General features: G+C 41.5%; 3 protein-coding genes across 4 annotated transcripts; 2 read left to right on the forward strand and 1 right to left on the reverse strand.

The window, feature by feature from the left end:
• Positions 1-18: 18 nt before the first annotated feature.
• On the forward strand, positions 19-3,781 carry p2rx8 (purinergic receptor P2X, ligand-gated ion channel, 8). The gene is made up of 12 exons (XM_084674047.1): positions 19-138; positions 256-406; positions 539-610; positions 1,473-1,548; positions 1,759-1,855; positions 1,992-2,072; positions 2,160-2,301; positions 2,383-2,519; positions 2,692-2,785; positions 2,907-2,972; positions 3,127-3,209; positions 3,288-3,781. Exons 1-12 carry the CDS (start codon positions 107-109, stop codon positions 3,376-3,378), a joined length of 1,122 nt encoding a protein of 373 aa, XP_084530173.1. The 5' UTR covers positions 19-106; the 3' UTR covers positions 3,379-3,781.
• Positions 3,782-4,706: 925 nt separating this feature from the next.
• Positions 4,707-9,466, forward strand: LOC146257376 (transient receptor potential cation channel subfamily V member 1-like). Its single transcript, XM_084674735.1, has 15 exons — positions 4,707-4,831; positions 5,189-5,319; positions 5,436-5,597; positions 5,781-5,918; positions 6,113-6,435; positions 6,728-6,904; positions 7,161-7,316; positions 7,405-7,500; positions 7,594-7,664; positions 7,742-7,907; positions 8,082-8,148; positions 8,237-8,547; positions 8,676-8,785; positions 8,872-8,987; positions 9,077-9,466. The coding sequence occupies exons 1-15, from the start codon at positions 4,707-4,709 to the stop codon at positions 9,169-9,171; spliced, it is 2,244 nt and encodes a 747-aa protein (XP_084530861.1). The 3' UTR covers positions 9,172-9,466.
• Positions 9,467-9,470: 4 nt separating this feature from the next.
• Positions 9,471-15,730, reverse strand: fam222bb (family with sequence similarity 222 member Bb). Of its 2 annotated transcripts, XR_014729928.1 has the most exons (4): positions 15,577-15,730; positions 14,382-14,509; positions 11,836-14,190; positions 9,471-10,433 (listed from the first exon to the last, which is right to left on the reverse strand). XR_014729928.1 is itself a non-coding variant. In XM_084674046.1 (3 exons), the coding sequence occupies exons 2-3, from the start codon at positions 14,461-14,463 to the stop codon at positions 12,005-12,007; spliced, it is 2,268 nt and encodes a 755-aa protein (XP_084530172.1). In that variant the 5' UTR covers positions 14,464-14,509; positions 15,577-15,730; the 3' UTR covers positions 9,471-12,004. The 2 variants fall into 2 exon arrangements, 1 of the variants encoding a protein (XP_084530172.1); XM_084674046.1 differs by having other exon boundaries at positions 9,471-14,190.
• Positions 15,731-15,887: the final 157 nt, after the last annotated feature.

The following is a 15,887-nucleotide window of genomic DNA, read 5'->3' on the forward strand; positions in this document are numbered from 1 at the left end:
TTATAGGCCAATTGCAGGCTACCTCACACACACACAACATTTAAGATCGAATCCCGCCTAGTTACATTTTTTAGCATAAACTATTACTCACGAGAGGCCGTGGCATATGATTCGACTGTCAACCAATCAGATTTCAAGGTCGGAACTACACTACTACTTATTAAAGTCCTAGTATCCTTCATTCAGAAGTCTACTACACTTTTGGGTTAATTTAAATGTAGGTTTTTGAACCCCTTATTGTCCTCTCCTGAAAAGGTGGGTTTTCCTGACCAAGAAGGGCTACCAAGAAACAGAAGAATCCATCCAGAGTTCTGTGATTACTAAACTGAAGGGTGTGACTGTCACTAACACCACAGAGTCTGGACTACTGGTTTGGGGGCCTGAAGACTATGTAATTCCTCCTCATGTGAGACCAACCTTTCCATGTACACTGTTCAACAAAGCTATAGCCAAATATAGACAGTTTGTTTAATCTTTAATAAATCACAACTTTTGCTTTACAAGGGCAAATTGTTCACAAATCTGTCTATTTTTCCAGGGCGATTCAGCACTATTCATTGTAACTAACTTTATAGAAACACCAAACCAGAAGCTGGACTTCTGTGCTGAGGTAAGAACCTTTCCTTTAGAGCTGTGGTTCAATAGGCTAAAGATACTCTTAACCTCCACCAAATCAGACGGGTGAGATTAGCCACAATCTCGCAATGTGGCTCGCAATGTTTTCATCTCCACATCGTTCATCACCCACTGGAGCAAAAGATGGAGAATCCCCAAACTGGAGGAGATACAGGTCCAAGAACAGAAACTCTTTAGCTGCTTCTCCATGTCCTCCAAGTACAGATCCATGTCCTCCAAGTACAGATGTCTTAATTAGATGAACAATGACATATCTTATGAAGGCTGTAACAAGTAATATGCCTCTAGCTATCTGAGGCACAGTCTTCAGCTCAGAGAAAGACGTGTTGTGTAAACAGTCCCACAGTCTCTGTCCATCAGTGGGATGCTTCTAGCCCAAGGGACAACATTGCTGTCACATTGCTGTCAACCTCCTTAATACACTTAGTCATCATTTGGGCAACATTGCCTCCAATGGCTGCTAGATTTTTTGGGGAAACTGCAGTTTTAGATTAATAATGGCCAACGTTGTGGTATCTGTAGTAATGTGATTGGTTTCATCACATTTTGGGAAGTTTTGGGTAATTTATTTAAAAAACAGTATCTGTTCTCTGCTCCTTGTCCTGGTCCAACCAACTAACAACCATACAACGATAGAAAGACCAAAGTCCCAATAATAAACACTATTCAGGTCATTATCTACACTGGGAGTACCCATACCTCGCTGCATTTTCCTGTAAAGCTTCTCTCTGCTACTTTGTAACAGAGATAAGGTTATGTTTACAGTATCGTAAATCTAGCCTACTAACATGATGAAAGTCTTTGTATGTGTACAACCAGATGGTGTCTGTTTTCAGAGCTCCAAGGTGTTGGACGGCCTCTGCAGGGCGAATGAGGACTGTGTGGAGGGAGAAACGGTTGTTGCCGGTAACGGTAGGAAGGCAAACAAACTTCTGGGTGGGATCACTGTGAAGCTTTGGATCGAAATTTACTTACCCTTAATTTAATTTGACTGAACAAAATGTTAAGTAGTTTATTGAAGTCCATTACTTGTAAAGACCATCACCTTGGCCCTGCTGAGTTCATTCTATTTTCTACTAGAGGTGGGAAGTTGCACCTTCAAACTTTTTTATGATGCTGCAGGAGTTATGAGTGGTCGCTGTTTAAAAAGGGATGGGAACTCTACTGGTACGTGTGAAATATATGGCTGGTGTCCTGTAGAGAGAAAGACCCAACCAGAGTAAGGAAACACACAAGCACACTCATAAAACACAGTCTTTCACTCACTAGTAGGACTATTTGTATAATTAAATGTCTAATTTTCTGTCTTGTTGGTATATTTATTACCAACTTATTTTAATTTCATTTTATTACAGGGGACCTATATTAAGAAAAGCAGAGAACTTTACTATTTACATAAAAAATTTCATCAGATTTCCCAAATTTTCTTTCTCAAAGTAAGTTGTTTGAAGTGAAGTCATTGTTATTCACATAATATTACAAATCAGTAGTCTCCACTGTTGTTCTAACACTGTAATCTTTAGATCCAATGTTCTGGACACATCTAATGATTCATATCTAAAAACATGCCTGTATGACGAGGTCCTACACCCCTACTGCCCTATATTCCACCTGGGAGACATTACAAACCGAACGGGACACAACTTCCAAGACATGGCCTTGAGAGTGAGTTTCACAGGATGTTGAGAGTTGAATTTATTTTAATTACCAGAGATTTAACACATTTATTTTTTCTGCCCCACTCAGGGTGGTTCGGTAGGCATTCTGATAGAGTGGAATTGTGACCTTGACAAGAGCTCCTCTAAATGCCATCCACGCTATCGTTTCACCCGCCTGGACATCAGTGCTTCGAGCGACTCCATTACATCAGGTTTCAACTTCAGGTAACCTGTCGTGCCAAAGGTAGAAGTACACAACCTTACATGCACAATACCCAATAATAGATTACACATTTGCAGGAAAGGATAAATATTATGAATACATAAAACAATGTAATGCTGATAAACAACACCGTTAAATCCTTTCATTGGACCTATCCTTGTTTTGACTTCATAGACATGCTCGCTATTACAAAAATGCTGCTGGGGAAAGCTACCGAACTCTATTTAAAGTGTACGGTGTCCGTCTAGATATTATGGTGAATGGAAAGGTATGAACTGTAAAACGTAAGGAATTTGTATTTAAAGCTGCTCTTATATAAAATGTTGGCCTTGTTTCATGGTGTGGTCGCTATAATACATATAGTCATTTTACTCTTCTATTTTCTCTAGGCTGGGAAGTTCAGCATCATTCCTACGGTTATCAATATAGGCTCAGGAGTCGCTTTGATGGGTGCCGTAAGTGTTACATTACTCAAGTTTCAATTTTAAACGTCCAAACCCACAGGAAGTCCTTATCTAAGTTCAAAGTGTTATGTTCTGTTATAATTCCACACCATATAGGTAGGTACATAAGACACAGAGTGAATATTTTGACATTATTATGTTGCAGGGAGTGTTCCTCTGTGACATGGTTCTGCTTTACCTCATGAAGAAGAGTGAATTCTATCGAGAGAGGAAGTTTGAAGTGCCTAGGTAATTTATGTTGTTATGTGTAAATATGTTTTGAAATAATTACTTGAAATAAGTTATTTACCCTATGTCTTTCCAAAGGAAAAATAAGAATCTAAAAAACCATAACAAAATAGAGGACACAAAACAGCTGGAACAGCAACAGCTCACTGACCTATCACCAGAGACATAGCAGCCATGATGGCTCAACGTCACCTATCCTATCACCAAAGGCTTAGTTGTCATGGTAGCAACTCAGCAAAGAATCAACAGTAGCTACTTAATTGTAGCCACAACTATATAACTATCTTAACACCTCTGAGAAAGTTATTTGCTTGATGCTTGTACACACTGGTGTCAGACCACTGACCTGGAGCAGGCTAAAATGCTAAAACAGGACTGGAAAGTAAACATTTGAAAATATATTGGATTGAAGTGATGATGGATACCTTTATGGATGGATTTTCTTTTATGGATGGATACTAGTATATTTCCATTGTGGATAAGCTTTCCTCATGCTGACCTCACCTTTTTAAGCAGCTGCATTCTTGAGTTATACGTTTTGCTCGGGATTATTCAATTATTTTTTTTTCTCTCTGCTCTCTCCACTAGTCTTAAACTTTATGCTCTTTTGATTGATCACTTTAATTGTGAGACACTTTATCAGTTTGGACAAGTACTGTATTGATAAATAAAATTATTACAAAAATTTTTTTTGAAATATTTGACCATTTTATTATTTGCTTACGAAGTTGATGAAAAGGGCTCCTCAACTGTGAAAGGCATTTCCTTCACTAGATACCTGTTACACAGGTACTGTACCCGTGCATTTAACACACACCAATGAGCGAACAGTTCATTTGACTATTTAGTAAAATTAGTAATGCCAACATTTCATAAGGCCAAAATGTATTTTTGTATATGTTTTTCAAGTTAGTTTAGTTAAGTTTAGTTAAGTCTTTAATCCAAAAACTAAATCCAGCTGTTACAAAGATCACTAGATAAGTTAGTCTTGCCAGACTTTATAAATGGTATAAAACATTACTGTCATTATAGCCAGTTCTTGCCTTGAATGTAGCTTTTTAAATGCTACTTTAAGCTAATTGTCAGTTGAGTGTGTGTATTCAGTTCACAACATTGTATGATGTAAAAATACATTTTTGCATAGTAAATCACAGCAATGGGAGATAATCAGTTTTCAGTCCTTTCAGGTATTACTGTAAAAGGTGTGTGGTACCATGTTTCCTTACATTCAGAAGGTACTGGAACATTTTGATCCTCTATAGAATACCCTGTGGTAAGTGGGAGGAGCATAACCAAGGTAACCATCCCTAGTGAATCACCAGTTCCTACTTTAACACCCGACAACAGCAGCAAACCTTCAAAACTCAGTTGACAATTGGTTAACAGTTAGACTTTTGAATAGAGCAAGACGGTAGAAGAAGTTGGATTTATGTTCAAGACTTCAACATTATGCACCTTAACCCCACTCAAGACTGTCTTGGCAAAAAGAAAGATATTATGAATGACACTGAAGAGGATACAGAGGAGGATGATGTGGATAACAATGGCAGTAAGCTGCTTGATGTTGTGGGGGGTGATGCAAGTCATCCCCCAATGGATTCTCCCATTCCTCTTCCGAGCAGGTAAGCTCGAACTTGATCTTGAACCAGTTTTTCCCTGGTGGTGCGATGTTTGACATATAATTATCTCTTATTAATGTTTAACTGTTCTCTATGTCTGTATCTCTCATCTCTATAACAAATATAGCAATGGCAGAATGTCTGAAGGTATATGGACTGGACTTAAACAAGTTCAACTGTTTAAACATGAAAAAACAAAACTTGTCAAACATGGTGTCATGTTACAGTGAAAAAAGATGACCCTTCTCGTCATGACACCCATGTTCCCACCCTTTACTTTGCATTATTCACAGTGTGAGTACAATGTGTATCCCATTGTGCCTTTTTGTAAAACTAAACATGTCGGTCTCTACATTGCAGAGACAAAAACAACACATTAAATATGGAACGTTTGTTTGGGGCAGCATCAAAAGGAGATGTCTGTCTACTAAATGGATTCCTGGAGTACTTTCAACTTACAGGGAAACATCTTACAGACATAGAGTTTAAAGGTGAGACAGTCTTGCCTCTTGGAAACTATTGCATATGGGCAAATTACACTAAGGTGTATGATATATGAATAAGATACCTGTTATTTAACCATCTAAAATGCCATGCATGAGTTTAGATCCAACAAATGGGAAAACAGCTCTTCTGAAGGCCCTCTTGAATCTGAAAGATGGCAAGAATGACACTATTGAAACTCTTCTGGAGATTGCAGAGATAACTGGGGGTTCACAAGGTTTAAAAAACTTTGTCAATGCTCCCTATACAGATATTTATTACAAAGGTAGGTAAATCTATGAAATCTGCAAGGTCTGCATGAAAGGGTATTTGGACGCAGGTTTTGCCTTCTCTTAGTCAAATGTAGTGGTTATTTGATATAGTCTATTCATCTATGAGTGGGACTATTACATTATGTAAATGTATATTTTTCTGACCATGCCTGAGCGCACTCATTCCTACTTTGCAGGTCAGACTGCTCTTCATGTTGCTATTGAGAGACGGAGCTTTCACTTAGTGAAACGTCTGGTTGAGAAAGGCGCCGATGTCCAGGTCAAAGCCTTTGGCAAGTTCTTCCAGCAATATGCAAAGCCTGGTTTTTATTTTGGTGAGTGCTATTAATGTCATGTATTATTAGAAGGTTAAAAAAAAATGTTGTACTGTATTAAGAGCTGTTTTGATACTGATGTGCTAATAAGTCAAGTTTGTTTTAAGACAAAAAAAGATGAGATCAAGCTACAATTTAGTTTGTATCATAATTACCTTAATACTTTCTCATGTTTGGGCCCTTACATCCAATAGGTGAGCTTCCTCTGTCTTTGGCAGCCTGCACCAATCAGCTGGACATTGTGTCCTATCTCATGGAGAACCCATACAGCACCGCTGACCTGACTGACAGAGATTGTCAGGGCAACACAGTCTTGCATGCTCTGGTCGCCATAGCAGACAACACCCCGGAAAATACTGACTTTGTCACAAGAATATATGATGAGATTCTTATAAGAGATGCTAAACTGGGAAAGGAAAGGGACAGCAAAACAAATGACAAAATCAAACTAGAGGATATTGAAAACCACCATGGGATGACTCCTTTAAAGTTGGCCGCCAAGACAGGAAAGATTGGGGTATGTGTACCAACACCCAAATATTTTAGGTGTATAACATTTAACTGTGTGTAGTTGTTTAATGTCAAGTAGGTTAACGTGTTAGTCCACACTCCACATAGTTGTCCCTATGGATCATTAAGTTAATATGATGATGAGGAATTCACAACCCACATCAACTGTATGCCATCTTGTCACATACTGTATCCATCAAAAGACAATTATGATATACATTTTTAAGGAATGGTACAAAGTTCACATACCCGTGCTGTGTATAAGGTTAATACAGCCTTGCTGACCTGTTGTTGGCCAGATTTTCAGACACATGGTGCAGCGTGAGTTCACAGAGGAAGAGACCAGAGACCTTTCCAGGAAGTTTACAGAGTGGGCCTACGGACCCATCCACTCATCCCTGTATGACTTGGAGTCCCTCGACACCTACGAGTCAAACTCGGTGTTAGAGATTATTGTCTACGGCAGTGGGATTCCGGTACAAACACATTACAGTCACATCTGTAATAAGTGAAGGATGTTGAACAAAAGTGTAAATTGGAGACCAAGGTTATAGAAGTAGACTGTTTAATGCCAGAATGTCTGATTTAGCTGAGTTGAAAGAATGGGATAGAATAGGCTTATAGGCTCCATGTATCTCTCTGTGGAACGTCACAGTTGATTTGATTTCTCCATAGAAACCTGTTTACATATTTCCAACATACCTGTTTTGTTTTAAAATGTGTGAATCTCAGAATCGCCACGAAATGCTGGAAACAGAGCCTCTACACAGACTTCTTGAGGAAAAATGGGATATGTTCGCCAGTAAGATGTTTTTCGTCAATTTTATAGTTTACATGGTATACCTGGGTATCTTCACAGCTGTAGCCTTTTACAGAAAGGAAGGACAGGTAACTCAAAAATACCTTAAGCCACATCAATAGTACTAGCAGTAGAAACATTTTCATTTGATTATCTGAAACTTGCCTTTAATTGCAGCCACCATTTCCTGTAGAAGACACACCACTTGACTACCTTCGTACTGTTGGCGAGTTTATTAGTGTAATAGGTGCAATTTACTTCCTCTGTAAAGGGGTGAGTATATTCTATATTACTATATATATTATATATGTGACTTGAAATTCAAAACAAAATCTTATATTTCTAACCGATATCCATTATCCACAGATAATTAATCTAAAAAGAAAACCCCCAAACTGCCAGGCTTTGTCTCTTGATGGATTTTGCGATATTCTATTGTGAGTATCCCCCCAAAATCAAGCAAGTGATATGTATATGCAGTCCCTCGTTAGTAATATCATGACCTCTTCCTTAGTCTCCTGCAGGCTGTGCTCCTTCTGGTCTGTGTGCTTTTATATGTCTGTGGTCAGACGGAATATGTCGGACCTCTGGTGCTTTCACTTGCCTTCTCCTGGATCAATCTCCTTTACTTCACCAGAGGGTCTAGACACATGGGCATGTACAGTGTCATGATGCAAAGGGTAAGTTAGAAAAAGTTAAATAATTTTACATTTATCTGTATTCATAAAGGAATGTACAAATGGTCCATTTGGTCGATTATCAAGGAAATTACTTTTTAGTGACAACACTGGGAATACAATTACACGGTTTTGCAATTACATGTTTGTATTGTGCCTGTGCTGTTTCTCTTTCAGATGATCATGGGGGACATTGTACGATTTCTTTTTGTCTACATCGTTTTTCTTTTAGGTTTTTCTATAGGTAATCACAATCTTCCAAACAATTTGTGTAAAACTCTAACAAGGTTGGATACCAAGATATGCATTGCTAAGTTTCCATCTGTTCCCAGCTATTGTGGTGCTGATTGAGGAGAATCCACCTCTCAGATCTCTGTCAAGGAAAGTGGGACTTCGTTCTGAAATCTGCATGAGGCCAACCTATAACAACATAGGCTTTACCACCCTGGAGCTGTTTAAGTTTACCATCGGTATGGGTGACCTGGAGTTTACTGACCAGGTCCAGTATAAGGAGGTGTTCTACATTCTTCTAATCTCCTACATCATCCTCACCTACATACTGCTGCTCAACATGCTCATAGCCCTCATGAGTGAGACTGTAGAGAAGATCTCCAGAGACAGCGAAAGCATCTGGAAATTACAGGTAAAGGTACCAAGTCAACATTAAAGTGATTCTTTTGATTTTCCTGTGAATATTTTTCAGTGGAAAAATGGATGAACGTGGGCCTCTTTACCTGCTAATAATCTACTTAATGTGATTTGCATTCACAGAGGGCACATACCATCTTAGACTTGGAGAGAAGCCTTCCCAAGTGCCTCAGGAAAAAACTGAGGTCGGGAGTGGTGAAGAAGCTTGGAGTTGCCCATCGCAGGTTTTTCCGGTAAAGTGTCCTGTACGATCATAGTTGGAGTTGGTGTGGTTACAGTTAAGTAGGCTAACATGTAAAAATCACTTGTTAAAAACCAGGGTAGAAGAAGTCAATTGGAAGAAATGGCGGACAAACCTCGGAATTATAAATGAGGAAGATCCTGGAAGCTGTGAAATTATCAAATTACACTCCCATGAAAACACTGAGCAGCAAGGTATGGTGATCTTTGACTCTAATTCTCTAAATATCTGTACATACCAAGAAATATGTAACTCAAACATACTCAGTTGAATGTATTTACAGGGAATCAACTGCGACTAAGTCCTTTACTGCGGAGGTTCAGCTTCAGGCAGAATCAAGGACAACATAGACAAGGCTACATTACTGCCAATGTTTGAGGTCACGCAGTCAAATACTGGACCATTTTGGGACCCACAATTTTATTTGAAATGTAATTTAACTTTTTTTCCTTGTGTGTTTATGCAATTATCTAAAGGCATCTTGTTCTAAACAAGTTTTATATTACTAGTTTAATATCTGCATGAGTACCCCTGTACAAGATACCCCTGTCTCAAGGTGACTCCATATCAAAATGAAAAAGTATAACAAACATACTTGGATGAGAAATCAACCCCGTAATGCATTTGCTTCAGACTTCACTCAGTTGTAGAAAATAAAGAGTCTTGGACGAAATACCTTTTGAAACTGCAAACTTTATTTTGGTAAGGGGGAGAATGTTATTGTGCAAGACGTTTCCTTAAGGATAGGCAACTGGAATAACACATCTTTAAGTACAGAAAGTGAGCTCCCCCACTGTCATTCAGGTCACATCTGGACCACTGAGGAGATAAATGACAACCTCAAAATGTCTTGCTTTACCTATAAACTGTCCAAAGGACGGTACCAGTCCCATTTTTCCACCCATACAATGTAAGTCTGGGCTTTGGACCAGGGTTGTGGGAGTGGTGGCCTGGTCCCTTCGGTCAGTAATTTCAGCAGCAACAGTTTCAGACTCCCTAAAGTGTCTGGAAATCGTGACACACTTCATTCCATGACACAGTTTCAGTAGTTATAGTAAGTAGCTTGGTCTTAACAGTGGATAGTCCACTACTATGTAGGTTTACACACCTGTATGCAAGTACCTTGGCCTCACACATCCTGGCACAAACACACCAATTCTGTGCCCAGTTTTGAGCCCATTGGAGGCACTTCATATGAAACAAATGATAGAACCTGACTGTCTTGGGCTGTAACATGGCAGTAGAAACAAAACAGGTATATCATGTAAATTGCTTGGTTCACTGCAACAAGTCAGCCTCTTCCACCATAAATATTCTCACATTTCAAAAAGGTAAGAGACTCATCAACCCATCAATAGGAACTTTTATTCCACTAGTACAACTCACACATCATTACTAAACACACACACACACACACAAATCACACTAGTGTGTGTTTAGACTGGAATTCAATAGCAGCTTCAAGGGCCAGGCACATCAAAGACAACAAGAAAGTCACAACATCTATGGCCATCAAGGAAGACAGCCCAACCCATAAGGTTAGAGTTGCAAGCCATTCAATTTGCATTTCTTGCTGAGTGCAGCCAGTTGAGACCTCAGATTGCATTGTCCTTGTGTCTGATATGCTTTATGTATGGCACCTATGAGGAAATAAAACATATGGCTTCAGGATGCAGTGGTCCAGAAAATAAATTAAGGAACTAAAATCTGGCTATATGTCAAGTAAAACAACTGAAGAAAGGTAGCCAAGGACCAGTATTTCAGCTCAGTGCTACACATCTATAAAACTCTGCTAAATACTATTCATTTTTAACCCTTTAAAAACACTAGTTTTATGTTGCAAATCAACAGTGACTTAAAATAAAGACATTTGCATTAACAATCACTAATATTATGACTACTTTCCATATCAAGCTCTGCACAACACTTGATTTCAAGTCCAGCGTAGAGTAAATCAACATCCGGTATAGAGAGGGCAAGAAAAATGTAAGGCTATTTTCAAGAGCTTAAGGAAGTGAAAGCAAATGGGCTGAACAACAATGAGGTTCCAGTCAGGTTCCAATCAAGGTAGACAGGAAATCCACCAAGCATGGCGTAGTTACCTGCATGAAGGGACTGACTACACTTCCCTTTTTTATAGGTAGAAGGTAGACAGACAGGACTAGTGCTTCTGGAGAAATGCCTTAATACAACACAGGCAGGTGACCTACTCTGGGATATGTGGACTTTTCTCAAATAGAAAACCTTTCTGCTCCTGCATGAACTGTTGTACTTGCATGCTTGCAAGTAATAGACCTGGTCTTCACACACATACACACACACGCATCCAAAGTGGTGAGAAAGGCTTCGCATCTCATCTATTTCACATGATTCTGAGACATTGAATGCCAACATTTTAATAAGTAGTGTTTTCCTTTAGCTAATGTTGATCATAACATTTCCATCCAGTCGACACATTCACTATACCCGAAATTCAAGTAAAAAAAATTTAACTGAAGAATTAAAACAGTCTTGCAAAAACATACATAGGCTTACCATTTCCAAAGCGATATTGACTTAAGGTTTATCAACACACAAGACACTATGGCTCTAGCACATTAATCTAAATTATGAGGTTGAGGAAATTGTTTATCAGTTGTTCTTTAAATCAAGAGAGCATCTGGGAAATTAGCATGATTGACGTTCAAAAATGCCCCATTGACAAGATAGCTCCAATAGGTGCATAAAATTATATACTCTCCAACATGTTTATGTCTACTATGAAAATCTTAGATAATTATGAATGTAAACATAGGGAAAGGAAAATATCCCAAGATGCTGTCAGTGGGAAGTTGTAGTTGAAGGCCACAAATATTGTAAAAAGTAGTTCTACGTAACCCATGGAATATTTCTACTGACCATTGTAAGGGATTATAAGGTTTGATCTGGATTCGGGAATTTGCCATAACCCCCAAGATATACAAAGAATGTCTACCCTCTTTGTAATAGTGGGAATCTCATAATAAGAATATCAATCTAAACCCATAATCTAATACCACATACCTTAAGACCTGAGGATTATTTTATCCAACAAAACCTGGCATCTGTCAATCAAGAGGTGGGCAGAATAATCAGTTGATTTGTTGCAAGATGGAGAGCAAACATAAGTATACCTAAATGGAGCTTTGGGAGGAAGGCAGCTAAAACAGTAGAAGAGTTATGACTTCATGCTTTATCTATAGCCTGTGTGATGAGCATGGACATTTCTACCGTTGCTAGGCTCAGCGGCCCTACCCATCGGAGGCCTATGCATCTTGCCCGTCACACCCAGGTTCTGCTCATGGAAGCAGGGGGCCTGGAACTCCCCGCCAAGGTACTCCACATTTTGCATCAGCTTGATCTGGGCAGGGGGGGCACCCCTGAATTGTGGCCCAGGTGTGCAGTCCAAGGCAGGTGCTCCTTGCGCTCCCTGGAAAGCATGGGGGAGGTCTTGAGGACCTGAACCATTGTTGTTTGGGCCCGGCAGGACCCCACTCCAGGGGGGCTGCATGTAGTGCCCGTTGGTGAAGGGCATGTCAGGGAGCTTGACAGGGGGCGAGGATGTTGGTTTGTCTGTACTGTGTCTTAGAGGGAACGACTGAGACGCACACAGCTTGTGAGGGTAGCTGAGGTTCTTGGTTGGGAAACCAGGTCCTGTGGTAGCCTCTATCCTAGGGTTCTTGCAAGGGTGAGCCCCCTCTGGAGCACGCTGCATGTGAGCCAGTTGGTGTTGGTTCCAGGAGCGCTGTTGTTGCTGCTGCTGAAGCTGTAACTGCTGTTTTTGTTGTAGCTGCTGCTGTTGTTGTTGTTGCTGCTGCTGTTGCAACTGCTGATGGTGCTGCTGTTGTAACTGCTGCTGTTGTTGTTGTAACTGCTGCTGCTGTTGTTGTAACTGCTGCTGCTGCAGTTGCTGTTGTAACTGCTGCTGTAGTTGTTTATGTTCAATGTCTGAGTGGAAAGCAGGCATCCTGTTCATAGCGGCCATGTTAGGCTGTGGTAGGTTGACAGTGGCAGGGGCATGAGGAGGGGCGGTGTCTGGGAGACCACCCAACAGGCAGGAAGGTAGGGGGCCCAGTGCGGGATTGTGCGTGGACACCCTGGAGCTGGCGCTGATGAGCAAGTTACGGCTGATAGGGCTTGGGTTTGCGATCTGGCCCTCGCACACCGAAGTGCCTCCCACACTGGCCCGTGCCTGACAAAACTGATTAATCTGGAGCACAATGCTGCTCAAGTCACTAGGCCTGTTCTGGTGCAGACTAGCTGCCATGGACAGTGGTATGGTGGAGGTAGATACGGTAACGTTTGGTGGGGCATCAGCGTCTGGCAGCTTCCTGGGTCCGTAGGGGCCAGGCACAGGCTGCTGCTGAGGCGGGGCGTTAGGGGCAGGTCCTGCGCTGGCAGCCTGAGGGAGGGACTGTGACGGCGGAAGGACCTGGGAGTTTGGCAGGCTAGGCTGCTGGGCTGCGTCAGACATATGCCTCATGCCCGGGGCCACTCCTTGTTGCTGCAGCAGAGCTAGCTGATCAGGAAGTGTCTGATGCTCTTGCAAGGTCTGTGGATGAGTGATGTGCTGCTGCTGCAGGGTCTGTGGCCGAGGCTGACTTTGCTGTTTCTGTAGAGTCTGGGTGTGGGGCATGCTCTGTTGCCGTTGTATGCTTTGTGGATGGGCCAGGCATTGCTGTTGCTGTAAGGTTTGTGGATGGGCCAGGCATTGCTGTTGCTGTAAGGTTTGTGGATGGGCCAGGATTTGCTGTTGCTGTAAGGTTTGTGGATGGGCCAGGCCTTGATGTTGTTGTATGGTTTGCAGCTGGGACAAGCTCTGTTGCCGCTGTAAAACTTGTGGGTGAGCCATGTTCCTCTGCTGTAGAGTTGGATGGTGGGACATAGTTTGCGGCTGTTGTAAAGTCATTGGGCGAGCAATCCTCTGTTGCTGCTGGAAAGCCTGTGGGTGAGGGAGTCCCGGTTTCTGAGCAGCCATGACCTGAGGTTGAGACAGACCCTGCAAGTGGGGGACAGGCTGTGGGAGGTTTAAAGTGCTCTGAGTGACATACTGCCCACTGTGAGGGTTCATGGTGGATTTGGAGAGCAGACGGGCACGGCTACCGTCCACTTCTTTGACAATGCTTTTGGCGGGCACTCGGAGGACGGCCAGGAGGCCCGCTTTGGCGCCGACCTGAGACTGGTAAGGGCTGTGACGCTGGCTACTGGTTGAGGTGTCAAGCCCGTTAACTGTGCGGCGAATGTGCTTCCTCTGAGGTACTTTGACGCTGTTTGGGAAGATCTTGATGGTCAGTGGATTGTTAGCGACTTTCTTAGCATAGGCATCCAATTCCGCTGGGGTAGGATACTTGACAGATCTCATCTTCTGTGTAGTTTCCCCTAAAGAATTTGTGAAGAAACAATAAGAATGTTGAGCAAATGCAGGGCTCATCAGGAAATTGCATTTAATAGAAACTGAACCACAACTGAGACTTATCTATTTATGCAAAAATTGTAGCTTTCTTAGGATGAGAATGTCTGTGAATGGCAAGCATAGCATAACAACCAAAAGAAAGGAAAACATTGCTTACATTTTTGAAGTCCAGTGTTCATCTGCGTGTGGGAGAGAAGTCGGTTGACAGGATAACCTGATGCTGGCAGACAGGCCAGCATGTCACACTTCCACTACTGCAACATGGGATACACTCTCCTCACCATGCTGAGAAAAGGACAGTAAAAGGAGGGACAGCACTGCAGGGATTAATGACTGTTAAATGACTCAGCACTTACTTCTGCCATGTGCATTACTGTGACACTTTTCAAAAATGGCAGCCAGTAATCACTTGGCATCAGAGCTCTGTGCTCCAGTCTGCAATAAACAGCCCTGAAGCCACTGTGACTGTAGAGATGTAAACGCCTTGCTTTCAAACCCAGCAGGGCATAGACTGCATAATGGCAGGCTACAGGCCAAACAGCTGGCTTGTTCAATCTTGCCGTCTCAAAGAGGACCAAGTCAATAGTTAATCACAACAATTCAGACAAGACTTCCCATGAGCACAAAGGTCTAAGCAATTCTTGTGTTGTTTAATGCGTTTAGTTGTCATTGAAAGCAGTTCAGTGGATAGCTAAGCTATGGGCCTAAATTAAAGAGGAAAAAAAAATACACAAAATGGCCAACCATTGGGCACAAGCCCTGGCATATGCTGAGAAGGTTGTCGGCTGTTAATGTATAGTTTACAACAATTTGTTTAAATGGAATAACGCAATAACAAATGCAGCAACGGACTGATATGAAAGATCTCACTAATATGGTTCAAGGACTTCTTACCTTCATAAACTGACGACTAATCAAGACCAAGAAAAGACCACTTTAAAAAAGATTTTACGGATATAATTTAGAGGAAACTAGTCGTTGCCTCGGTAAGATGTTCTGGAGATATGCGTCACGTCAGCAGACCAGCAAATATACGCTAAATTCGACAGGACAAACGAATTGCACGAAGGAGTTTGGTACTGGCTACTATTGTTATCTTAGTGGCTAGCTCACTAATGACGGTTATTTAATATGATAGACGTGATATTGGAAACAGCTAGCAGCAGTCAATGGTAACCTAGCTTGCTAGCCAACTAGCTACACACCTCGAGTCACACAGCACTACAAAGCGTCAGACACTTCTTTGTGCCACTGCTATTGCTAACGCTAGCAAGCCTAGCCACCCGGCTCCAGATAGCTTGCCATCCATAACTGTCAGGAAATTATGTGAAGTCTCAAGACACAATACTTACTCCGCAGGTATTCAACAGAGAGGGAATTCAAGAAAACATCATTTTGGCGAAGTGATACACCACCGGTATTTTGATTATTTTGGAGGGGTCCCCCGATGCTTTTCGTGCTGCTTTCTGCGGCAGCAACTTTTGTAGCGCATGCGCAATAATACTGGACTTGAGGACCTCTTTTCTACATCATTTGCATTTGGCACTACCGACCGATTGCCTGTCTGTAAATCATTAGTGAAAAGTACGGTGTAGTAGGGGTTCATTGCATGGCAAACGCAACAGTAGCACAAATAGCATCTAACGCAGTAAAGAAATGTCCA

The sequence above is a fragment of the Hypomesus nipponensis genome, chromosome 15 (assembly GCF_054491055.1).
Source record: "Hypomesus nipponensis isolate SF chromosome 15, ASM5449105v1, whole genome shotgun sequence".
Taxonomy (NCBI): Eukaryota; Metazoa; Chordata; class Actinopteri; order Osmeriformes; family Osmeridae; genus Hypomesus; species Hypomesus nipponensis.